Raw genomic sequence first — 27828 nt, 5'->3', positions numbered from 1 at the left:
CTGGAGGAGTTTATTAAATATAGCCTGTCATCCAGGTGACAAGCAGTAATGTGCAGATACGTGACATCATCACTTCTGTGGTCACGTGGGTGCTGCGTGACAGGGTCTGCCTTACAACTGGTTGGAACAACTTATTTTTCAGCTGGACCTCACACAGCTTTGTTTTCTGTCAAAAGAAAGCAGTATATGCATTAAAGAGTAACGCAGGATAAGTAAAAAAATTCATTTTTTCTCACTTTTCATTTGTTGATTTGATGGATAAGTAAACCAATTTTTAAAAAACGTATTACTGTATTAAGATAAAAGAACATGTTAAATCAGACTAGATCACCAGCATTCTTCTGAGCCACTTATGTACACAGGTATATATATATTATGAAATGTTTTCTTTCATGGAAACTATTTAAGAAAATTTTTTCTATTTCAGCATGTCCTTTAATAGCAAATATTCAAGAAGTGATTTTCTATGTTTCAGCATAAAAAGCCCCAATGAATTGTGAGAATGCAACAATGCCTATATCATATCCCAACACTCAGGTCTTTTCAATCACACAGCACTTCATGGCCAGATTCCTAGACAGGTGTGATGGTACTATCACTAGCCTGCCAACCTCATCAAGGTGTTCTGGTCCTATTCCCTCAGCAACATTTGCTTTTCTTTTCTCCAATGTAAGTTAGCCTGTACCAGATACGTAAGTTACACACTGAACATGTTCAGCAGTTGTTAAGTTATACACCTTGCGCAGACTAACTGCCCCTGTCAGAGGAGTGTGTTGATTGGTAGGCTGACTTGTACCAGAGTTATAGCTTTTAACACATGAAACACTCTCAGCAGTTGATCACTTATACACCTTGAACAGACTATTTGCCACAGTCATGATTGTTAAATGGTACACCGTCCTTGACAGAAGTGCAAACTGTAGATTTGAGGAACTGTCATGCAGCGCTAGATCATCCAGAAGAAGACAAAGGTCCCGAGAGCGGTCCAGTGGCTGGCATAGTCCAATGCCGACCACTTATGTAGAGTGTGACTCATCGTGTAGCCCTGGCAACAAACACACACAGTAAACAGAGTGCTAGGCTCAGGCCCATTGGCAGTTCTAGCATCGGATTCCTTCAGAAATTCAACTTTTGTTATATTTGAAGCTAGAAATTTTTCAGTATTTTTTAAGATGCTAATGGTAGAGAAAAAAATCTATTGGCGACATAGTAAACACAAAAATGGAAAAAGTTATTCAATCAGACTTTAAAAACAATCTCACCCGGAGAAAACATATCAAAGAATTACCTTTTCCTCTTCTGAGCTGCTGTCAAACATGAGTCCCAGGTACGCAAGGTGAAAGACAGAAAGGAGACCCAGACACACATTGGTGAGTAGCACCAGAGGGTGGCCCTGTAACACACAGACACACATTGGTGAGTAGCACTAGAGGGTGGCCCTGTAACACACAGACACACATTGGTGATTAGCACTAGAGGGTGGCCCTGTAACACACATACACAGGTTCCTTAACATGCCTTCCATATGCTTCTTTACTTCCATTAACAGATAAGAAGGAGGAAAAACAACAGTATTCTCTTTTTCCATCTTATCCCATTTTGGTTGCCTTGACAGCAAAGTGAGACACATCCAGACAAATTCCCTGAATGTCTGAGGTGACCAAGCTGATACAGTGCTGAAACATGAGTGAGTGAGTGAGTGAGTGAGTGGGTGGGTGGGTGTGTACTTGGGTGGGTGGGTAAGTGAGTGAGTGGGAGGGTGGGTGTGTATTTGGGTTGGTGAGTGAGTGAGTGAGTGAGTGAGTGAGTGAGTGAGTGAGTGAGTGGGTGGGTGGGTGGGTGGGTGTGTACTTGGGTGGGTGGGTAAGTGAGTGAGTGGGAGGGTGGGTGTGTATTTGGGTTGGTGAGTGAGTGAGTGAGTGAGTGAGTGAGTGAGTGAGTGAGTGAGATTCCAGCGATATGATCAAGGTCATCTGGAAATAATTGAGTCTGAGCTGTGCAATGCAAGTGTCACGAGCAATGATCCATGAGCATGAGAGATCATTATTCCTACAATCAAGGGCCCTGTTCCACAAAGTGATCTTAGTACTGGGCAGATCATAACTTCAGAACATTAACATGAACAAGACGAACTTACAACAGCTGTAGCACTGACATTGATTCCCAAACAGAGTTGTGGCACATAGTAAAAATTGACCAGACTGTGACACAGAACTCTTTCATATTACCATTCAATAGAATTTACTGCATGTAAAGCAAAACAAAGGCGAAAATCTGCCGGAGATTCGTCCCAAAATAGGTCAAAATCAAAGTCCTACCACTCAGACCCAAACACTTGTTAAAACTGGAACGCTACTGAATTTTGTTTTTATTGCATAAGAGATAAATAGGTTGTGATGTCATATTAATGAAAAACATCATTTACTAACATCATGTACAAAAGAACCTCTACAATTGGCTTAATCCAGTGTTTCTGTCATGAGTAGGTGAATATTGTTTGCCACCCCATTCAGCATGAGTCCAGCTGTATCACACAGATGGGGGATCATCAAGTCTGGACGAGGCAGGTAGTTGAATCTGCGTGTGCATGAAGTGGAGTGAGTGAGTGAGTTGGGTTTAACGCCGCTTTTAACAGTATCACAGTTATATCGCAGCGTGTCAGCTTAATGTGGGAGGAAAGCCCGAAGTGATGCAGGTCTCAGACGTTTACCACTTCGGTGAAACCCAGGAGCACGGGTATGGTGCTGACAAACCTAGAAACATAATCGGGGCGAACCGGGATTCGAGCCCACAATCATAGGTTTCTGGCGTGCCCAAGGGACGCAACTCTGCACAGCGAATCGCGGCGCCTTTGACGACTGGGCCACCCTTGCCCCCCGTCACCAACTAAGCCAGGTGACACGTGAACCAAAGTGATCCTCATTACACTATCATAATGTTTGTTTAATCTTTAGTCACCTCTTACAACAAGCATAGTCGCCTGTTAGGGCAAGCATGGGTTGCTGAAGACCTATTCTCTACCCGGATCTTCTGGGTCGCAGGTCTCAGTCATGTGTATCTTTAACTTACGTCCATGACTGCTCTGTCTGACCAACGGCCCCCCAGAGTCCCCGGCACTCAGAGCCTCACCACCCAATCCTGTTAGTTGCCTCTTAGGACAAGCATGCCTATCACATACCCACTCTGCCCCAGAATCCCTCTACAGCTTCTGTCATCATAAATCGTCTACTTACATATTTGTATGTATGTTCACAGTCTTCTTTGCACATCCTTGCCTGAATGCAAGCATTAAATATTCGGGACAATTTATTTCTTAGAACTGAAACAAAGAAAAACGCATTATTCTAATTTGCAGTCAATATTTGATAAAATAGTGTTTTCAATCCACTCTTAAACTTGTGATACTGACATTGGAAGAAAGTTAAATCCTTACTTAATTCTAACAAATCTGAGATTACAGCTTTATATAATCTATTTCTCATCCTGTCAAATAGTGCATGCCTCATTATTCAAACATTATATGTCGTGATGTTTAAAAAAATCCTCCCGAGACAAGGGAGTTAATTAACTATAAAAGTCCAGTTTCCACCCTTGCTGAACAAGGCTGGAATTATGGATAGATATTATGGCTGGACATACAAGTCTATGCATAGTCCAATCAAATTTGTAGTACAAAATCTGCCACCGATCCATGAACAACATGGTGACTACTGTACAGATTTCGGTTGATTGCAGGATTTGCAGAGGATGTGTACCGTCAACTGGGCAATCGACATTAATTCCAAATCTTTCATGTTTCTAATCAAGTGATTTGATACACTTTGCGAGGAAATACGATAAAGTTCTTAATTATTGGTCACATTGTCTTAACTGGATGCCACCATTTTGTTTGAAGCAAATGCAAGTGATATGAAAGGTGGAATCAGATTGGCCAATAGAAGGGACATAAAAGGGATATAACATGTAATAACCACTGGAGGCGCTACGATGGAGCCACAGCAAGGATGGAATTCAGACTTTTACAGTCAGTTAACTCCCCCTTGCCTCAGGAAGAGGGATGAATAAACATGTCTCTCACCATATTCTGTGTATGTATAAAATCCTAATGACAGTAAAACTGCTGCTAACTGAAAGTTCAGACCCTGCAACAAAAAATCATAGGGGCTACTGAAATCACAACAACACTCTTCATGATCAGTAACTTCCAACAAGTTAAGTTATTCAATAAATAGACTGAAATATGAAGGAAAAACCGTGTCTAACAATGGTATTTTCATAACCAGTATTTTGGTGAGGCTCAACACAATCACCTCCTCTCAATATCCAGAAATAAATGCACTGGTAGTTTGACACTGGAAAGCTACAATACTTAAAAACAATTTGATCACACGCAGTTACTTCCTTTAACAAGCGCACTTCTTTACTGAATATCCCATGTTATGATCATGGCAGCAAATAGGAGATTGTATGCTTGTATTGACTTTTGCAAATTTGGTAAATGAAAACATGAAATTGACGATAAAACATCGCTAGACATGACGATTTACAAATTCAGTGGTACTTGTGTTCTGTATGACGGACAATGTTTCAGACGCAGAGATTAAGATGACGTTTATTTTTTATTTAGCTGTATATTAGCAATCAGCTGTTCACACATTTTCTCCCTATCTGTGGGTGATTTAGTTAACAAAATACTTAATGTCATGGCCATTACAAAAACTGAAAAGAAATTTCAATACAGTGGTAAGAAGACCGAAGCCTTTGTATCCCGAACCACTACTGTTCATTTTAAGGCGAGTTCATGGTGAGTTGATGTGAGTTGCCGATCAGCTCATGCACGATTTTCACCAAAACTAATGTAAACAAGATTGAATGTAATCTTGGATAAAAGCAATATAATAGATAACAAATGTAAGTCCAGATACACAATGACCACTTTTATAGCCAGATTGTGTAATAATAGGACAAACTTGTGTACTTCGGTGTGGATTTGTTGACATGATTCTTCCGGTGTTGTGTGCTCACGATAATATCTTCGAGTGTGTGAAATATAATCAAAGTTCCTTCCCCAGGTTGATTGTACACAACTGTTTACTTGGTACTAGTTTGACAACCATAGATCCTTACAGGATATGTCGCTATAATAGTTGTGATCAAATGGGCCCACTTGCACAAAGCGATCTTAGCGCTAAGACTACCGTAAGCCTATGTTAAAGTATGGGCGTTATAATCATCTTAGCACTAAGATCGCTTTGTGCAAGTGGGTCATGGTGTCTACTTTGATAGTAGCAGTTTATGAAAAAAATAACTCCGCTGTTACAGAACACAAGGAATTGCAAGTTTAAGGACAACAAAAAATGAAATTAAAACTATCAAGTCAAATTCTACAAGTGAAATATTGAATCACAAGTAAATAAAACTGCCTAATAATGTAACTTCATTCTTGGTATCAGTACTGCCTCCCTGACAACTAGTCTACATGGTGCATCGTCTTTACTTACATGCAGGATGGAACTAGCTGCGTACGTGAGGAGGACAGCAATAAAATTACCCAGGGGTCTCGCTGATTTAAAAACATCTGAAATAAAGGACAATAACAAAATGACACATGCAAACCACAGTGACTGTTGCAGTGTGATGGCACACAATGCTGGGCTATAGGTTCGAGGTGTTGACTGTTGAGGTGAGGTGAAATTGGGTTTAATGTCGCGTCCAAGATTATTGCACTTATATAGCGACGTGCATGTACATGTGTGTGTTTATGTGGCTGCTTGTACTAGTCCGGACTGATGCCGACTTATAGTGCTAGCTCACTGAGATTCCATGTCACAGTTTAACATGAATACCCCACTCAGACACAGTATACTGACTCCGAGCCGACCAGTCCTTGTTTTAGCCCCTTAATGCCGAGCGCCAGAAGGGTAGCAACAAGTACCATCTTTTAAAGTCTTTTGGTAAGACGCGGTCAGGGATCGAACCCCGGACCATCGGCTCTCCGGGCGGACGCTCTACTACTAGACCACGGATGCGGTCATGTTGACTAGTTCTCCCCATCCAAGTACCGTCCCCACTCAGTGGCCATTGTGGCCATTCAATACCCACTGGTCCATGGCTGGTGTACTGAGACAGTAAATGTTCTACTGGACACTAGTCACATACAGCTATTTCCAGGCACGTTTGGATTATTACAGTAACTTCCCCCGCCCAGACCAGACTAAAGTACTGGTATAAATTAAGAATGTCTGACAATAACTATTCAAAGCAATGTTACCTTCTTTTTTATACATGTATGATTTCAGATATGCATGGGTTAGACAAGATATTGGAGACATTTCATATTTTCTGTCATTCAGAAAGATTAGAAGACTGAGGGAAACAAAATATGTCTAGTAATATCAATGATTCAACACGACTTGCACATTATAAGAATATTAAGTCATTGCTGACTGTTGAATATTATGTTACAAATATCAATGATGGGGAATTAAGAAGATATATATGCTTGTTGAGACTATCTGGATGCTTTTGTGTTGTAATATCAGATGTAAATAAGCTATAACTGTTACATGAATTTGTAGGATGTGTAATCCTAATAGCATTGAAGATGAACTCCATTTCATATTTACCAAATTGGGATTTTTCATCAAATATTTGTAAATTATTGGCTTCTAATCTGCTAATGATGTGTCAATCCTTAATATATGGGCCAAGTTGGTTAACATAGTTAAAGAAGCTCTGGTATGTAAATCTGTTCTTGATAGTTATTATATATATACTGTGTCATCTACCGCCTAATTGTCATATATATGGATATATATATCATATGATTGTAACAACTTTGTAAAGGGGCCGATGGCCTACAAAACAGAAATAAACCAACTATTTCTTGTTTTAACAATCAGCTCTCCCTATCTTTTTCAAAGTTAGAAAAAGCAGTAATCGCTATGTTTTATTGATGTGTTCTGTTGTTAATATCTAACTTATATACCAAGAGAAATAAACCTCAAACCAGCAGTGCCACCAAGTGTTTTCATTTTGATTTTCCACCTGCATTTCGGCTGTGAAAAATTGTAAAACAGGAAAATATATTTTTGGTAGTAGTCAATACAAAACAAGTCTATCACAGTCAGCTAAATCTGGACTACTCAATACATGTTTACCAACACACAATACATATTTACAAGACTTATTTGAAATCTTTCTGTAAGAACTCTTTCTTGGAAGACCCACACCTCCTCTCCATGTAACAAAATAGGTTTTATTTTACAATCAAACAACTTAATAACACATTTACCAGAATATTTGGGTATTTATGCTGTAATTGCTTAATAACAAATAGAGCTTTACTGTCTTTTGATACAAGGATATTTGTACATACAGTCCTTCACAATCTAGTAGAAAAAATAACACCTAAATAATTATAAGTTCATGTTTTTAGTAGCTCTCCATGTAAAAGACCACTTCTCATAATGTCGTAAATGACCACCATTTCGAAAACTAATATTTCTGATATTACTAATGACCACATCAACATAAAGATGGCTAATGGCTACTCACACGTCTTCAGCCAGTAATGCATTGGGAGGTTCCAGTTGCGCACCACGTCCACCAGCGACCTCGGCAGCTCCATGCTCATTGGCCGAGCCACAGACTTCTCCCTAGACAAGACGTGGGGGTATTAGCTGATATAGGCTCATGACACTGTGGTCAATAGGTTTGTATAACATGTAGGACAGGAACAGATTGTGTGACAGTGAGAAGCTTGTCTAACTGGGATGTCTAACTGGGAATAACTGAATTGGGTTTACCACTGTTTTTTTTTTTTGGGGGGGGGGGGGGTGGAGGGGAATATGGGTGTAACATCCCATTCAAGTACGTGTGTGTCTGTGCATCTGTGCCATGTTGAGTTTAATATGGATGCCCTACTCATGACACAGTACTGCGACTCGTAGCTGATCAGTCCTTCTTGATGTTAAATGCTGAGTGCCAGGCAGGGCAACTAGCACCATCTTTTAACATTCTTGACCACCACTTTTGACAATATACAGGTAGATCAGGGCATTCGGGACTAATATAAGGGTAACGCTATTTTTCAGGGCATTATCATTTGCGTGAGAGTGGCCTGTCGTCAAGCAATATGAGGGCATTATCAAGTTACAGTGGCCCGCTCATTTCTGATAACATGCAGGTGGTTTAATGATAATTCTATCCATTTTAGTTATAATGTCTGATGGAAACGTTATCAGACGTAGGTGATAGATGATCACAACTTTGGTGAAACAAGCTAGCATGGCACTGGTGCTGACAAACCCAGAATTATGATCAGGGTGAATCAGGGATTCAAACCAATGATCAGTTGATCTTGGCATGGCTAAGGGATGCAACTCTGCATGGTGCATTGATGTGAGAATGTACTAGGCAACCCATGAATAGAAATATATACATACAAGCAACAGATACCTTCCATGGACTCATGTTTAACGTTAATAAATAGCACATGGTTACTATCACCAGGTTAAACAATAAGACTCAACCAGCCTTACAGACCACATCTTAATTACCGGGGCAAGGGAGTTGACTGATTGTAAAAGTTCAGTTTCCATCCTTAACAAACTAGGATTGAATTTCTGGGCTTCATTGCAGCACTGTCAGTGGCTATTAAGAGTTATGTCCCTTCTATGTCCCTCCTATTGACCAATCAGATTTTACCTCTTATATCACTTGCATTTGCTTCTAACAATATGGTGGCACCCAGTCAAGACGATCTGAACGATAATCAAAATCTATATTGTGATAAAACAGGTCTTACTTCTTGAAGTGCCTCAATCTGCATGGCAGTTTACAACGGTATGTTGATTTCATTACACAATTTTGATTGGACTAGGCATGATAAAATCCAGCCAAAATACAACTCCATTATTGCAGCCTAGTTCGGCAAGGGTGGAAACTGGACTTTTGAGTCAGCTAACTCCCTTGCCTTGGGAAGACGTACAGAGGATTATGTCAATTCATTTGGTTGTACACTGTTTTTACTGTGACCTAGCTCTCACCACAGCACCTGGTCCTCCACCACAGTGGAGCCCAGACCAGACAGTGTCGATGTTGTCTCGGAGATGTAGCTGACGAAGTAGTGGCTGAAGCGGAAGGACTGGGCATCCCGATAGGCTGTGATCCATCTGAAACACACAGAGCCACAACTGATTACTGAGCTGATTATTTCCTTTAATATATACATATAGGAATACCTCACATAGTTCATATCTATTGAAGAGTGTCAGGGTATGCTGATTATTTCATTTAGACTACATGGCTATATTACTACATCGCTACATGACAAAATAATTTCAATACATTAAGATGGGTTTATTACTACATGGCTATAGCACTGTATATTAAAACATGGCCATATCACTACATGGCTATAGCACTATATATTACATGGCCATATCACTACATGATATATTACTACATCGCTACAAGACAAAATAATTTCAATACATTAAAATGGGTTTATCACTAGATGGCTAGTCTTTGGTAAATACTACATTCAGCAGCATTCTGGCTTAATGTAAGACCTGTAAATTATATGAATTTGGGCCAGACAAACAAGTGATTGATATTGTCACTAACGATCCATGCTTCACGGCACAAAGACCCTCAAACAAGCCGGTCACTCAGCCTGACCAACTGATCCATTGTGTTGCTGGTATCACTACATGGGTATCATTGCTATATTATTATCTGGATATATAACTACATGGCTACATTGTTATACTGTTACACTGCTACATCACTACATGGCTACATTGTTAGACAGCTACATCACTACACAGCTACATTGTTACACTGCTACATCACTACATGGCCACACTGCTACATCACTACACGGCTACATTGTTACACTGCTACATCACTACATGGCTACACTGTTACACTGCTACATCACTACATGGCTACATTGTTACCCCTCTACATCACTACACGGCTACACTGTTACATGCTGCATCATTACATGGCTACATAGTTACACTGCTACATCACTACATGGCTACACTGTTACATGCTACATCATTACATGGCTACATAGTTACACTGCTACATCACTACATGGCTACATAGTTACACTGCTACATTGTTACACTGCTACATCACTACATTGTTACATGCTACATCACTACACAGCGACATTGTTACACTGCTACATCACTACATTGTTACATGCTACATCACTACACAGCGACATTGTTACACTGCTACATCACTACATCATTAAAATGCTACATTGTTACATCACTACATGGCTACACTGCTACATTGTTAGACAGCTACATCACTACATGGCTACATCATTACACTACTACATTGTTACACTGCTACATCACTACATGGCTACATCATTACACTGCTACACTGTTACACTGCTACATTGTTAGACAGTTACATCACTAGATGGCAACATTGTTACACTGCTACATTGTTAGACAGTTACATCAATAGATGGCAACATTGTTACACTGCTACATGGCTACTGACTTGTTGGCACTGTCCAAGATGAGCCATTGGGTGAAGCAGGTTGAGTGGATGAGACAAACAAGGGAGAGCACTCCGCTGGACACCACCTTCCACACCCATGACATTGACTGCAGATAGATACAGTCAGGTCATACAAGATGGCTCTCCATGGACATAGACATAGTTAACTCTAGACATGTCAGAATATACTGATAATTGTCTCAGCTAAAGACACACTCAAAAGTATATATCTCAGCAATGACATCAGAACTAAAACCCCGGACAATTTTATGTTTCCATAGTGTTTGCACTAGACTGAGTATTAATTGAATGGGTTTATGATTTCTTCCTTTTAACTTATCATCAAAATTGGCTTCAACCAGAGATATCAGCAGGGTGGGAACTGAACTTTTATAGTCAGTTAATGCCCTTGCCTCATAAAGATGGTCTCAGCTTGACACGTGTTATTTACAACACCATCGTTACCTGGACAGAGGGCACCAGATTATGGTGTATTACACAGTTGTAGGCACAATCAATTTCAATTTCTTTATATAACTAACATGTGATGTTTCAGTACAGTTTTTAATAGAATTATCACCAGCTTGAGAAAGGTACTTGGACCTATACTGGAAAGTTGCACTGAAAGAAGAAAAGGAAGCTGAAGCCCTTCATTCCTGTTTTCAAAAAGTACAACTTGTGAAGGGAGATAACTCGGATATATACTTACTATTGATCGTTTATTTTGTTCTAATATTGTCATATAATCCTGGTAGCTGACCCAGGGTCCGAATACCACAGTTCCAACATTCAGAGAGTATCCCAGGAATTCAAATATGGTTGGAAGGGAGGTAACTGTACCGTTCCCAAGGTCGAACGACACCGATATGATCTTCATGGACAGAATCATCTGAGCACCTGGAGCGTAAAGCACAGATACAACAAGCACATAGGTACTAAGTCAAAGCATATTTTAGTCACAACATTGTATAACATGTATTTACACCTGATTATCTTCATCAGCTCAAATACAGTAAAAAATCCCAAATTGCAAATTAAATAATGACTTCCCAATTCATGTTATTATCATGATCTTTTTTCCATTTTAGCATCATCATCATCATTAGTCCTGCACCATGACCGTGGAGCATATTTATTTTATGAAAAAATAATAATCTAGAAATGCATACAAAAGCAAGTCTAGCCAGCTCAAGCACACTCTGAAATCAGCATAGGGACCTTTTTTTTATTTTTAGAGTCAAGAAGGATATTGTGTAACATAAGATTTCAGAGACTAAATGTTAGTCTACATCATCATCATCATCATCCATGTAATGGGTACAATGTGTGAAGCCCATTTCTGGTGTCCCCCCCCCCCCCCCCCCCCGTGATATTGCTGGAATATTGCTAAAAGTGGCGTAAAACCATACTCTCACTCACTCATCCATGTAATGGCATTGCAGAGGTGACTTTATTAAAGAAATAGACGATGTGTGGGATTTGTGCTTCACTAAAACACTGCAGGGAGAATAAACCATGAGGGGTGCAGCAGGTGGGTTAGGTTTGGTATTTCCCCGGGCGTCACAGGTACCACCCTGAGGGAGCAAACACCATTATATATTTCAGGAAGTTAAACCAACCAGGGAGACATTTTGGTATGATAGACATTGGTGAGGTGCAGTGTTTTCTCGAAATGCCTCATACTATGTATGTACCAAAAAGTGATGAAAATTGGCCAAACATCAAATTTAAGCTCTTGTCATCCTACTCTAAGTCTTTGATGGATGGTATTAATCACTTAAATGCATATTGCCATGTTAGATTAACCATTAGTCATATGAAAGAATCAGGTTTTCTTTAACTTCTTTTCAGCCGTTTAACAGTAGTTTTAACTTCAGCAACAGAGTTCTGATTAAGTAATCATTTTCCACACTTACCCCGTATCATATGCCAGGTGGTATTATCTATTAGGAATTCGCTGCAAAGAAAATATATGTATAATTTTTTAATGTGAAGTGAAATTGAGACAGGACTGTATCATATTTTGTCGATTCCCTCATTTTATGTAACATTTACTCATGCCCCCACACCCCGAAATACATGTCACATTCTATCATGACCTCATGAAATAAATCAGCAGTCGATATATAAAGTTGAATTTTTAAAAAAAATCATCATATGAAAAAATATAATTGTCATTTTTAGTAGCAATCAAATTAGTATCAACTGATGTTTATCTATTGATATAAAAATTATCATATACCTCTCCTACAATAAATAAACCAATCTGCAAGAGATATTCAGGAGCTGCATCTTTAATAAAGACATTTGAAAATGGATCAAAGTGTGGGTTTCAACTTTAATCTTTCAGTGCAACATTTCTGTACAAATCTAAGTGCCTTTATCAAGCAAGTGAATAATGTACCAACACCTATTCAGAAATATCGCACTGAAAGAATGATAAACTTGAAATCTATACATTGATCCTGTTGTCATATGTAGTTTAATCCACATACCATACTATAATATATACGCCAATCACTATGGAGACGGTGGCGCCACAGAGATGGCGCCAGTAGACACTGGTGACCGTCAGAGCGATGTAAGCAACTGCGCAGCCAACGAGGAGGTACAATAGGGAGATGTTGAAGAAGTTGTGCAGGACGATGATACCAAACATGGCACTGGACAAATGCAGGAACCAGGGGGGAGCACCGAGATCACCAGAGCCTGAAGTAATAACATATACGAGACAATGGTGAGTAATTTAAGCGCCAATTAACTATGTTGTAACTAACTAAAGTACTCACGGAAATGAAAAAAAACTGAACTCAGATCTTAAATAAATGCAGTTGATATACAAAATATGTAAATATTCAAACAACTAAATTAGTACTAATTGGGCCGTGGCACAAATACAGCGTATCAAATGTTTTTATGCCTTTTGACACGTAAAAGTGTGTAAAAATGTAAATAAAACAGACTATTGTGAAACAGGGCATAACCAGGTGTAAGTAGATGAAGGTGGCCTATGACACCTTGACGACAGGTGAGAACAGGTGCATAATGCCTATAGTCTGTTTCTGCTATGTCAATTTGGACTTAGTTTTATTTTTGAATGTTGAAAGTGCCGACAAATTACCTCCTGTCAAGTACATTTTGTATTGTTCACTGAGATCAAACTAGCAGACTAGTACTTTTCGAGTTGTTTTGTCATTTCGTATTTACAGCTACGTAACACTTTGTGTCGATTTTTAAATTGAGAAAAACAGTTTTTTTTCATTTCCGTGTGTACTTTAGGCTTATGTTTGCTTCACATTCAGCGTGTTTATTCCACAATTACTTATACACACCGTCTCCAACAGTTGTTACTACAACTGTAAAAACAGCGGGAAATAATTTCAGCTTCACCGGTTATCACATGTTAGGTCACATGTGCAATATGCAAATGCTTACCGGTACTTCCGGCTCTCTACTCACGGATGTTGATTGTTTTACCGTGTCAGCTGGTTTGACAATCTGCATCGAGGCGAGGGTCATTTCAACTTTATTTGCAGAAATTAATCAACTTTATTCCAGGAAAACAGATACAAATCATGTTTATGTATGGAAACAGTTATTGGAACAGTTATTTAGGACGAAATGCGAAGTTTTATAGTCAAACGCTGGGCTGGCTATCGGACGCCGGTTGACATCGCCAATGGAGAAAAATGTGAGATCTTCGACCCTTCTTAACCCCCTCATTTTAGATACGAAAAACTCACCTTATACACAGCGATATATGGTAGGTATTCCCATCAGTGAATGTTTGACAAAATCAACATGCACGGCCGGTACACCTTCGTATGAAAGTGAATTACCACTGCCTTTCTTTGTAGACACAGATATGACTTTTACTTCTTTTAACCCCCCGACAATTGCTTATGTTTTTTTGTCAGGGATTAAATCGTGAATGTTTTCATTATCTGATCGACTAGGTCGACACCTATTGAAGTCGCGATCATTGTGAAACTCTACGAGATAAGAACAGCGATCTGATTGGAAACCTTGTTTCAAGGGGCACAACTCGTGGTGTCATGGCAAAAAGATCTAATAGCTCCAAAACTTGGGAGACTTGTTACATCACTGGCGTAATCTGAACTGCAATAAGCTGACAATCAACAACATACAGATATCTCAGTTCCCTGTAAATAACCAAGTCTTCAAGTGGATCACACCATTAAAAACAAAATGTCCTATGCCACTGTAAAGAATGTACCCATTTGTGGCTCAGAACTTGTCAATGAACCCTTCCGTCAATGTACGGAAATCCACTGGGACTTATCTTATAGCCTTGGGTAACGCTTGATGGCTTCCTAGAAAATTAACATGCAGATGGACAGAACGGAGATGGATGCAGGATCACACTTTGTAGGGGCTACCTTTCATCTTTATTTACACTGTAAGGCCCCATTCCACAAAGCGATTGTAGCACTACAATTGTCGTAAGTCTATGTTCAAGTGTGGGAGTTACAATCATCTTAGCGCTAAGATCGCTTTGTGGAACGGGGCCCAGGAATATTTTAATGCTAGCCCCTGCCCTGAATTGTTAACAAATTGTGAAAACAGCTCTTCAACAAAACTAAACCTCATTTCACACCCAAGAACTGTCAGAATGGAAATCAACATGGCCTTGACCTTGGCAAGCCTTGATCCCCCCCAACTGTGGATGAAATGTTGTCAACTCCCTCCACTACTTACCCATGGTCCCCAGAAGGCACACGATTCTGAAAGACAAGCACATGATGAGAAGCGTCATCAAGTTCTGGACGGCCTGTGTTATGGTTGGTTGGAGGCAGTTTTCGTACAGCTCCATGAAAGGCACACGGTTGTATTCTGGATCGGATCCCATCTCTTGTTTATACGACGCCAACAGTTCTGCAAGCTCAGGGCCATATTCCTCATCTTCTAAATACCGCATCAGATCCGCCTCGTCATAATCCTCGTAAAACTCGGGGTCGAAGTCCATCTCCATCCTGAGGTCTGGCTGAAAAGATAACATTTTGAAAATTACTTTCTGAAATTTCCGAATCAAAGTGATAAAGATATGTTGACAAAAGCTGTCATAGAAAGCTGACATCTGATTGGCTGAAGAACCCACTCATCCTTCATTTAGATTGGGTGGTCCAAGTTCACTTAGGGCTCTCCTGACATTACCTTCTATGGAGGTGACCTATGATGCTAACACAGAGGTACAGTACTGGAGAATAACACATGACAGGGGTATAACACACGACTGGAGTATATAACATGAAAGGGCATGTGTCAAAAGGGCCATTATTGGAAAGAAGTCCATGGAAGAGCAAACTCTAAGGTCAATAACACTTGTGCAGTAGTCAGAAAATCTATGTTTGATCGGCTGCTAAAATATTTCAAAATTCTTAAATTGATGGTCCGCATACAAAGTTTCATGAAGAAATATTAAATGGTTTATGAGTTATAAAGGATTTAGCTAGGAATGCCCTTGGCAGACAAACTGAGAAAACCCCTCAAAATTTTGATCAAATGTGGGATTTCCTGAAAAGTCCTTATTTTCTTAAATTTAGGGGGATTTCAATATCTCATTCAGTGCAGGATTGTAAAACTAAAGATGAAGGGTCTTCTTGTTATTAGTGAAATCCAAGTCACCTATGCAAAGCAATAACATTTATTATTATATAATATAAATGTGACTTCGCAAATTTTTCTTTCCCATTTCGGAATTTCTACTGAAATCTGTTGGGAATGAATATTGGCCTGTGTGCCTTGACAGGGAGAAAGTCCAAACATGCAGGATACATATGCCAAGTTTCACAACGGCATTATGATAGATATATGAGTTTTGCACCACCTACAAACTCTAACTTTATTTGAACAGAAGTCTGTCTTGTTGCCTTGGAAACACAAACAGTACACAGTGTATGATACTTTAAGAAATCTCTCATTAGTACAAAAAAACCCAGTACACCACTTGCCTTATATACATACATAGCTTATTAAGCATGCAAAGAACTACTGAATTGCCAATAAATCCATTCACAATGTGCCAAATTCTATTCACCAAGTGAACACACTCACGGCACATAAGAATTACCCTGGTTTATGGACCAGTGTGCACTTGATTGTCATTCTCAGCTCCCTGGGAGTATACAACCCTAAGCTGCCTGTGAGGTGTGAGAAAGTTGACAGTCACATTACCATCTCATCCTATCGGGTACCTATTCACAGCTGGGTGAACAAAGTCATATTTCGAACAAAGTCACTTGTCTAAAAAGACAACACATGTAACAAGTGCCTCAATGTGAGGCAGGACCGAAGCCCTAGAAACTCTCAGGAGCCAAGCTGCTGAACGTGGTCACCCATCCAACTACTCTCTGCGACCGACGTTGCTTAACTTCCCTTGATTTGTGACCTGTGCGCTGTGCACAGGACCACGATTTGTCATGCTAAAGAAAAAAATCTAAAATTCCTGAACAGCATAGGGTCAGCACTTGCCTGATATGTATACAAAGTTTCTTAAAGAAATATGGAAAGTTTGTTGAGAAATACTCCTGAAGCTAAGCATGAATAGAAGACAGACGGATATCGCTTCTATATACCCTGCCAGAAAAGGAAATATCACTAGAACAAGTCTAAATTCATGTCATGTGAGCTGTACACAAACTGTGTGATAGCAACCTCTTGTGAGCTGATTCATACAGAGGATTCGATCAGACTGGTTCAAATAAGGAGTATCCTGATTCATAGCGAGACACAAGTATCACATGTCACTATATACGAGTCCCAATTTACTACCCGGGACCCCCCCCCCCCCCCTTGCCATTACCTGACCCATCAAGGTACCCCCCCCCCCCCCCCCCCCATTACCTGACCCTACCCGGATTCACACACACACACACCCCACCCCCCTATTACCTGACCCTACCTGGGTACACACGCCCCTATTACCTGACCCAACCCGGGTACACACACCCTATTAACTGACCCTACCCAGGTACCCACCCCCCTATTACTTGACCATAACCATAACATATTTAGATAAATGTCTTAAACAATCTGGTCATGCATACACTGAAGTTATATCTTTATTAAACCATATGAAAAGTCAGAAGGAATGGGTGCATGGTCAGAAAGAAATGCGAACATTAGTAGATCATTTTTGTCATTAAACAACATATCACGTGACTAACCACGGGTTCTACTCAGTACCCTCCCAACCTGGGTACCCGAGTTACCTGTCCCAGCCCTACTATATATGCAACAAGATGTGTGATAAGAATATTTGTATTCATGTATTTTTTAGGATGATAAACTACAATGGCAATTCAAGACTTCAGACTGAGTGAGTGAGTGAGTTTGGCTCAACACCACTTTAAACAGTTTTCCAGTTATATCACGTTGTGTCAGCTTGAGGAAGGCCCGCAGTGATGTAGGTCAAGACGTTTATCACTTTGGTGAAACCCACAAGCACTGGTTGGTGCTGACAAACCCAGAAACATGATCGGGTAGATCCAGGAATCGAACCCGCAATCATTGGTTACTGGCATGCCAAAGGAATGCAACTCTGCACAGAGAATTACGGCACCTCAGACAACTGACCCACCCGTGCCTCTCAACACTTAAGAGAGGACGAGGGTCCTCAAAAACTCACAAGCATTGGTTAATCTTCATGGAGATTTACATAGGAACGGAATATTTCTTTCTATACTCTCAAAAATGAAAAACAATCCGACAAGATGGCAAGCAAACATCAATAAATATGATACACAAGACTAAAATAATCACAGACCAAGTGTACAAACAGTTATAGCTTTACAGTAAAAATATTTCATTCATTGTAGTATAATTTCTTATATCACTAAATCAGACTCATTAATTCTACATTCAAATCTCTGCAAGACAGGTACTCCTAGATGCCATCAATATTACCTGTCCTGTGGCAGTATTCCCACTGACATCTATTCCCGGCTGAACAACTGACTGATGGCGGCACGAGCTACTCCTGGGTCACCCCATGAATAATCCACCAAATGGTAAAGCAGAGCTGAGACCTGGGTGTACAGTTACACCTCAATCATTAATGGCAATGTTCCACCTCAATACATCCATATATGCTACAGATACGAGCTGCTGAATATTTGATTGATTGCTGCTGTATATCGTACTTCAACAGTATATTTGCCGATATCTGGAGAAGACGAACTGAACACAAATCCATTTCCAACAGAAAATTAATTAAATATGACACTTTATTGACTCAAAAGGTTTATCTAGTCTACACTGGTGTGTTTCTAATATATTAATCATCACAACAATGTTTTTATATACCAGCACTTGCTTCAGTTTGTTCGAGGTAATAATGTGACAGTAATCTTGGGAGATTTTCAGATAACGGCTAAAACTATTATCGGATTGATCTGATCTCATGGATACAGCATGAGACTAGATTGAAACAAATGTCTTGTGACTGAACAAATACATGGTCAAAAGCCATTTTTGATCTGTTGTATCAGTGCTCATTTCGTTGTTGAGGTGAACTCCAGCATCATGTGATCTCCAGCATCATGTGATCTCCAGCATCATGTGATCTGCAGCATTATGTGATCTCCAGCATCATGTGAGCTCTAGCATCATGTGATCTCCAGCATCATGTGATCTCCAGCATCATGTGATATCCAGCGTCATGTGATCTGCAGCATCATGTGATCTCCAGCGTCATGTGATCTGCAGCGTCATGTGATCTCCAGCATCATGTTATCTCCAGCATCATGTGATCTCCAGCATCATGTGATCTGCAGCATCATGTGATCTCCAGCATCATGTGATATCCAGCATCATGTGATTTCCAGCATTATGTGATCTCCAGCATTATGTGATCTCCAGCATCATGTGATCTTGATCTCCAGCATCATGTGATATCCAGCATTATGTGATCTCCAGCATTATGTGATCTCCAGCATTATGTGATCTCCAGCATCATGTGATCTTGATCTCCAGCATCATGTGATATCCAGCATCATGTGATCTCCAGCATCATGTGATATCCAGCGTCATGTGATCTGCAGCATCATGTGATCTCCAGCATCATGTGATCTTGATCTCCAGCATCATGTGATATCCAGCATTATGTGATCTCCGGCATTATGTGATCTCCAGCATCTGGTGATCAGCAGCATCATGTGATCTCCAGCATCATGTGATATCCAGCATTATGTGATCTCCAGCGTTATGTGATCTCCAGCATCATGTGATCTTGATCTCCAGCATCATGTGATCTCCAGCATCATGTGATATCCAGCATTATGTGATCTCCAGCATCATGGGTATTGTTTTAAAAAATAGTTGTCAAATTATGTTGAATGTGTTGATACCTGGAATATCCCTACACATTTTGAATCGCAAACTATAATTCTGTGCCATGCAGACATCATGTATACGCGTGTTATGGGTTTTCAGACGCGTAAGAAACATTCATAGTTTTCTGTCTAATTACATGAACAACTGTAAAACATCTCATTCACTTTTACAGCAACTTTCTCTTAAAGACAAGCCATCATCTGAGTTTGTACCGTATATCGCTGTGTATAAGGCGACCCCACGTATAAGACGACCCCCCTGTACACGCCTTCAAAATCAACCCAAAATCCTATACTCTGTCTATAAGGCGACCTGGAATGAAGCACATCACAAGTACTTACTTACTTACTTACTTTGGAGATTTAACGTGCGCTTTCTGACTGATGCGTATTTCGTACACGGGCCCGGCCAGGCCATTTAATGTGTGTTTCCGAAAGGGGCGAAAGTGGTCTGTGCAACCCAAGAGGAGGGTTTAGGGGTTGCTTATATAGAATTTGGGAATTTTGAGATACATTTTAGGTACGAAAAACTCGCCTTATACACAGTGATATACGGTACAATGTCTGTGTGATGCTCCACTCCCCCGTTACAGCGAGAGTAATCACTATGAATGTGGCCGTTCGAAAACATAAGAGATCTGAAAACCTATAATCCGATGATAAACAAATACATTCACCAACAAATGTCAAGTTAATATACATACCCATTTATATACATAATATATGACTACATTCAGTAAGCGATATAATGGAAAAAGCAATTTACCTTTTAGAAATAGGTAAAAAAAAATCGTTTAAATCATAAAAATGAATTTATTATGAGTGGTTGCACACAGTTGCAAAATCCGTGTCACCTATATATCATAAGTAGTGCTAAAATACTTATGTATTATTATGTGAAGACATCTTTTGCAGAGCTCCAGATAAGCTGCGTATCTGCGTAAAATACGCATAAAAAATGCAGAAATATGCAGTAAAATAAAATCCAAGCGTATCAAATACGCAACAAACATTACAAATTCGCTACAAAAATAAAACTTGTGCGCATCATCAAAATAATGTGAAGTAACCCTGCGTATTCGATTAGCAAATCAGCAACTTATTTTGAAATTATAAACGGACATTCCGTCAACCTTGCCAAACTCAACGATGACTGTTACATGATGATCATTTGCCATCACACTTTCTTGTGGAAGTATTGTGGTATTTTTTAGTCCTATAAAGCTCTCAAATCAGTTTGCAGGGACTAGATGAATAGTGTTTTTAAATATTTAACTTAAATACCCACATGTGTAAAAACTAGTGGGTAACAGAAATTTGAATACCCAGATGGAATTACTGATACCCAATGAATTTAAAATACATGGGTAAAATACCCACAACACCAAAAGCTTATCTGGAGCTCTGATTTTGTCTTGATCACTTCACTAAACACCCATGTAGAATAATGAGATACCCCTCCATTTGTACTCAAGATATTCCTGGCCCGCCTCCGTGGACTAGAGGTAGGTCCGGGGTTCTATCCCCGGCCGTGTCATACCAAAAGACGTTAAAAGATAGTACTTGTTGTTACCCTGTCTGGCGCTCGGCATTAAGGGCTAAATCAAGGACTGTTGGGTATACTGTGTCTGAGTGGGGTATTCATGTTAAACTGTAGCATGGTATCTCCGTGTGCTAGCACTATAAATCAGCATCAGTCCGGAGTAGTACAAGCAGCCACACACACACACACACACACACACACACACACACAATAATCTTGGACACGACGTAAAACCCCATTTCACCTCACCTCAGGTATTCTTGACAAAGTCAGCAATTATAACATATTAATGATTGTGATTCTTTTTAAAATTTAATCTTCTGATCATTGATAAGTACTTGACAACTTTTAGAGATATGACAAACAGTTAATGTTTAATGGTCAGAGAGCACCAAAACGCTTAAATATTATAAACATAGCTAAACTTGTAGATGGGGAGAAGTGAAAGTGGGTCTAACGTCACATTCAAGTTAAAGTATTGGTGGGGTGTGGAGAAAGGGGCTTACTGTCACATTCAAGCTAAAGATGGGATGAGAAAAGGGTAAATGGCTAACACCCAAGGGTTTGTTTGTTTGTTGTTTAATGCTACACTCTTCAATACTCTACCTACATGATGGCGGTCTGTAAATAATCGAGTCTGAGAGAGACAATCCAATGATTGATATCATGAGCATCGATCCACGCAATTGGGATATGATGACATGCATTAACCAAGTCAGCAAGCTTAACCACCCGATCTCGAAAGTCGCCTTTTCAAACAAACACTGTCGCCTTTCAAGACAGGCATGGATTGAAAATAGAAAGGTAATTAGACAGAAGGACTGTGTGCAAAAAATAATATCAGTGACTAGTTTCAAGCAGCCCTATCGTAAGTGGCAATGGTACTTCCACTGAACAAATTAGCAGCTTTGTAGATGAACATAAAAAAGAGTTTGTTAAAAATGACTCCAGCTATATTAGAGATACCACTTCCTTATTCCGAGATTAGAAAGTTTCAGTCTCCCTGTGGATTGCTAATCATCCTTGTCACAATGTACGTCACATCCCCATACACAAACATACCCAATGTCACATCCCTATACACAAACATACCCAACGTCACTTCCCCATACACAAACATACCCAACGTCACATCCCTATACACAAACATACCCAACGTCACATCCCTATACACAAACATACCCAACGTCACATCCCTATTCACAAACATACCCAACGTCACATCCCTATACACAAACATACCCAACGTCACATCCCTATACACAAACATACCCAACGTCACATCCCTATACACAAACATACCCAACATCACAACCCCATACACAAACATACCCAATGTCACATCCCTATACACAAACATACCCAACGTCACATCCCTATACACAAACATACCCAACGCCACATCCCTATACACAAACATACCCAACGTCACATCCCTATACACAAACATACCCAACGTCACAACCCTATACACAAACATACCCAACGTCACATCCCTATACACAAACATACCCAACGTCACATCCCTATACACAAACATACCCAACGTCACAACCCTATACACAAACATACCCAACGTCACATCCCTATACACAAACATACCCAACGTCACATCCCTATACACAAACATACCCAATGTCACATCCCTATACACAAACATACCCAACGTCACTTCCCTATACACAAACATACCCAACGTCACATCCCTATACACAAACATACCCAACGTCACATCCCTATACACAAACATACCCAACGTCACATCCCTATACACAAACATACCCAACGTCACATCCCTATACACAAACATACCCAACGACACATCCCTATACACAAACATACCCAACACGCAAGGCCTTAGAGCAGAAGCCCAGGCCATTAGATGCTTCAAACCTGATTGGTCAATCAGCCAAACCAGCTTACTCATAATTACGACTTGTCCTACATAAAAACAACCATGTTTAGCAAACAATACGTTCACACAGAAGGTGCAGCATTGGGGACCAAATCAGCCCTCACTTACACAGATATGTTTATGGGAGAATCAGAATATAAACTTCTTAACAGCACCACTGACAAACGCGACCGATACGTCAGATTTATTGACGACATCTTCCTAATTTGGAATCCAGGTTTAACGAAATTCAACGACTCACATCCCAGCATAAAGTCACTGCTGTATTTTCAAGGGATAAGGTGAGGTCATCAGACACATTGGTCATATATAACCTAAACACTTATGAACTGGATCTTGACCTATACTGCAAGCCAACAGATGCACACTGTTATCGGCTGTACACACCCTGCCATCCAACTGCATCAAGGTGTTTGTTTGTTAGTTTGTTTGTTGTTTAACGCCGCACTCAGCAGTACTCCAGCTATATGACGGCGGTCTGCAAATAATCGAATCTAGACCAGACAATCCAGTGATTGATTTCAAGAACATCTTCTTTGAGAGGCATTTAGAAGTTGGTGTACTAAGTAAGGATAAGAATTTATGGTTGGACAACTTCTTTATTACAATTAGGAGCGATGTTTCGGTGTAGGTTCTAACACTTGCTTAATAACCGTGTTAGAACCTACACTGAAACGTCGCTCTTAATTGTAATAAAGAAGTTGTTCATCCATCAATTCTTATCCTTACTTTCATGAGCATCCTTCTATGCAATTGGGATACGATGCCATGCATCAACCAAGTCAGCGAACCGGACAACCCGATGCCGTTAGTTGCCTCTTACGACAAGCATGGGTTGCTGAAGACCAATTCTAACCCAGGATATTCACGGGACGTCACATCAAGGTAAAGGACACTACAGCCAATTTCTAAGACTCAAAAGCATATGCAGTTCTCAATCACAACATGAGTTCCACTGCGACAACCTGGTCAAGTATTATATCAGGTGAAATTACCCTACGAACACCTTAACGGATAACAAAAATAGCACTAACACTAAAGAGAGAACACTCCTCTTAACAGATAAAAAGACACTCAACCAGTTGTCTTCCTTACAGATACAACCCTACTACACTCAAGGTCAGCTCAATGATAAAACATTCCTGGCACCTACTTACAGGGTCAGATGCCTGCAAAAAAGCTTTCAAAGTCTCACACATTACAGCATACAGGAAAAAACGCACATTAAGAGACATTCTCATGAATGCGGCCATCAAATATTCACCACGGAAACCACAAATTTGTGGTCGCATGATCACAAACCTGGATGACGATTCCCTCTAAGAAGTCTGCAAAATCTGCGTGATCGTAAAAGACAGAAACACATTCAGGTTTCATACGTAAGACAAGTAACATAAATGCTGTCTGGCTGCACTCACTTTAGCTGTAAAAGCAGAAACTTAATCTAATTATTCAACTGGTTGAAATGCCCGCAACAGTATGTAGGAGAAACAAAACATCACTTTTCATCCGACTCAAAGAACACTTTGTCGACATCAATCACCCTGGAGACAAACACATTGCTAGTCATTTCAATTCAACTGGGCACTCTACCAAAGACCGACAACACCAGATCATACACAACTGAAATCAGACCCTGCTCGAGTCAGAACAAAGCACGGCTAGGCGCCAATCCATTGATATCAAATGGATCTTTGAGATGAAAACTATCCACCCACATGGCTTGACTGACAAGATCTAAACCTGGAGTTCCCCACCCATCGCCTTGTAAAGTAGTGGGTGGGTTGAGGTGAAATGGATTCCATGTCACGTTCAAGCTTAAGTAGTGCAAAGCATATGAATACACAATGGCATTTAGAAAGTGGTCAAATGTAACAAATGTTATATTTGGGATAACACTTTCTTAGTAAAGTACAGATTCTCATACTTTTGGGGGGTTGAGTCCCGTCCGCGATTCAAACACACACTTGCTAAGGTGAGGCACCTAATCGCCAGCACAAATCGCCATGGGAGCAGTGCCAATTTACACTTGTCAGGGGGGTACTCAAAGTACGTGATCTAGACTACCAGTTGTCGGACTTTCATTTTTGTGGAAGGCTCGGTGGCTGAGTGGGTTAGATCGCTGACTTTGTGTGCTGGCGATTAGGTGCCTTAGGTCCTGGATGGGACTCAACCCCCAAAAGTATGAGAATCTGTACTTTACTAAGAAAGTGTTATCCAAAATATAACATTTGCTACATAGTGAGCAGCAGCTAGCAACAAGGTGCACCATCTTTCAAATATTCCATCTTGTTTTACTACCTATAATATTGATGCTGTATATACATTATTGACTAGAGCTGTTATATATCAACTTGAACGGTACAAAACCTGAAAGAATTACCTTGCTGGATGAACGTGCAGACCTATTGCCAATCTCATTAAAATCAGATCTTAGTTTTTACAACAACACCAACATACCAACGATGGCTTTTCAAAGTAGCATGATTTTTCTTATATTTCATTTCATTATACTAATATAGCGATGCTGTAATAAACATGATAATAACCGCTGTTATATATTGACATTGATGCACATATTATTGATTTCAGTGTTCTGCCAAGAAACTGAACTAGCGGTGAAAGGGTCCCCTTCCTCATAACTACATGGGGTCATTTTCAGAACTTATGGGGACACAATCATATAAAACTTAAAACCCCATGGTATGCAGGTTATTGCTGCAGAATCCCTGTCCAAAAGTAACGATAGAGATACACAGAATTTTTGCACGTCATCTTTCCCAAATACTGAATATTATGTCTTGCAGTGACAACATCCGATGTCATATATAATCAGCCTCAATAGTTTGTGGGTGATCACTGCTGTCAGCATGTCTCCTCAAGGTACTTGTTCTAAAAATAGAATGTGACTTTGTCATTGAGCATAGATTTCACATGAGTGAGTGAGTGAGTATGGTTTTACGCCGCTTTTAGCAATATTCCAGCAATATCACGGCGGGGGACACCAGAAATGGGCTTCACACATTGTACCCATGTCGGGAATCGAACCTGGGTCTACGGCGTGACGAGCGAACACTTTAACCACTGGGCTACCCGACCGCCCCCAGATTTCACATGATTTATACAGAGCGGACATGTTGTAGTATTTCTTTCTGAGTTATGTTGCAACCACATGCAGTCACGAAGCCAGGTTTGCTGACAATTTCTACCTTTCTCAGTCTCATACAATGGACACTACTGTCAGGAACATTCTGTGTATAGCTAACATAATTTGTGGTCGGCGATTCTGTGATACCAGGGTATATCAGAAACACCTTTGGCATTATCAGAACTGTGACTACTATATTTGCAACTCGATTCTGATTTGACCATTTCTGCCAAAGAAAGGCGCTGATATTAAATTCAGACACGTAAGGTAATGGAAACCAATACGTTTACATTCAGTAATAGAAGCAGCGGTCTAAGTAATATAAACTGTCTTTGAGACAGTCAGTGACTCCCATAATCATATAAAATAACCCATCTACATGAAAGCGCCCGATGTCGCACTGAGTATAATGTCATGCAACAATCAATAAATTCTTGTGAGAATCTCGTGAGGCAGTACCTTGGCAGAACACTGTGTTTGCAAACGGAGAAACAGATGTTTTGTTCTCACTTGTAGTTATAACAAACTGAATTGTCTTGTTTGCAAAGATTCAATCTGTGGTGGTAAGTAGATCTAAATGTGCAAGAAAATGTATTTTTATTTTAAGAAAATTGTGACATCTCGTTCATACTGCATTGGGGTTTTCAAATGATCATAATCTATAACTCATCCTTCAATGATACAAAGTGGAACATGTACCTGGTTGTTGACAGAACTACTTGTAACAATGTTACAGTGTATTGTAACACTCTACAAGTGGTCACACAGCAAGCTTAATCTACAATAACAGTGCATTTGCTAACTGCTTATTGATGAATAAATTTAAAAAAAAAGAGTTTTAAAACTTAATCCGACACATTGTGCATCTCCAATTATCAAATAAACAACTGTGTTGTTTAGGGAAGTGAGCCGAAGGGAGGTAACTCCCCCCAAAATCAAAATATTCTCAAGCATGGGCACTTCCATCAAAAAGTCTTTGGGGCCTTCACAGAAACAGTTAAATACATGTTGTACTAATCGACCTGTACTGTTATCAGTTATATACATGAACTGACAACATTACGAATCAAACATGTCGATGATCGATGACGTGTTGAAATTCGACACTTCAATCACTTACAGTTCACCACTGTCCGAGCTCCGAGACAGGCTACCGGCAGTTACCAATTGAGTGGCGGGACGACGCTCTATGATGCTTGTTGATCAGTTGTGTTCACACCATGGCGTTGCACTACACTTGCACTTGGTCGTGCTTTGCATTTGCTGGTGTTAACGGAGTTCATATTCGGAAATATATAAATATGCCCGGCCCGATTACTTCAAGTAAGCCGCCATG

The 27828-nt window shown here is 40.0% G+C and overlaps 1 protein-coding gene across 1 annotated transcript; it reads right to left on the bottom strand.

The window, feature by feature from the left end:
• Nucleotides 1–185: 185 nt before the first annotated feature.
• Nucleotides 186–27828, bottom strand: LOC139445498 (protein-serine O-palmitoleoyltransferase porcupine-like). The gene is made up of 13 exons (XM_071226639.1): nt 27613–27828; nt 15253–15538; nt 13029–13242; nt 12450–12490; nt 11243–11430; nt 10534–10640; nt 9051–9176; nt 7558–7658; nt 5502–5578; nt 4079–4142; nt 3234–3319; nt 1289–1393; nt 186–1045 (listed from the first exon to the last, which is right to left on the bottom strand). The coding sequence occupies exons 2-13, from the start codon at nt 15524–15526 to the stop codon at nt 947–949; spliced, it is 1482 nt and encodes a 493-aa protein (XP_071082740.1). The 5' UTR covers nt 15527–15538; nt 27613–27828; the 3' UTR covers nt 186–946.

This window comes from Haliotis cracherodii, unplaced genomic scaffold, assembly GCF_022045235.1.
Source record: "Haliotis cracherodii isolate W230 unplaced genomic scaffold, xgHalCrac1.p SCAF_6, whole genome shotgun sequence".
In the NCBI taxonomy this organism is placed as follows: Eukaryota; Metazoa; Mollusca; class Gastropoda; order Lepetellida; family Haliotidae; genus Haliotis; species Haliotis cracherodii.
This window is presented reverse-complemented; position numbering and strand designations above follow the sequence as displayed.

Coding starts and splice junctions, on each gene's coding strand:
- LOC139445498 (XM_071226639.1), bottom strand. CDS start 15,526: ATGGAGATGGACTTCGACCCCGAGTTTTACGAGGATTATGACGAGGCG. Junction 12,491..13,028: donor GGCGTATATATTATAGTATG/GTATGTGGATTA, acceptor TTTTCTTTGCAG/CGAATTCCTAATAGATAATA. Junction 1,394..3,233: donor GTGAACATACATACAAATAT/GTAAGTAGACGA, acceptor TGTGTGTTACAG/GGCCACCCTCTGGTGCTACT.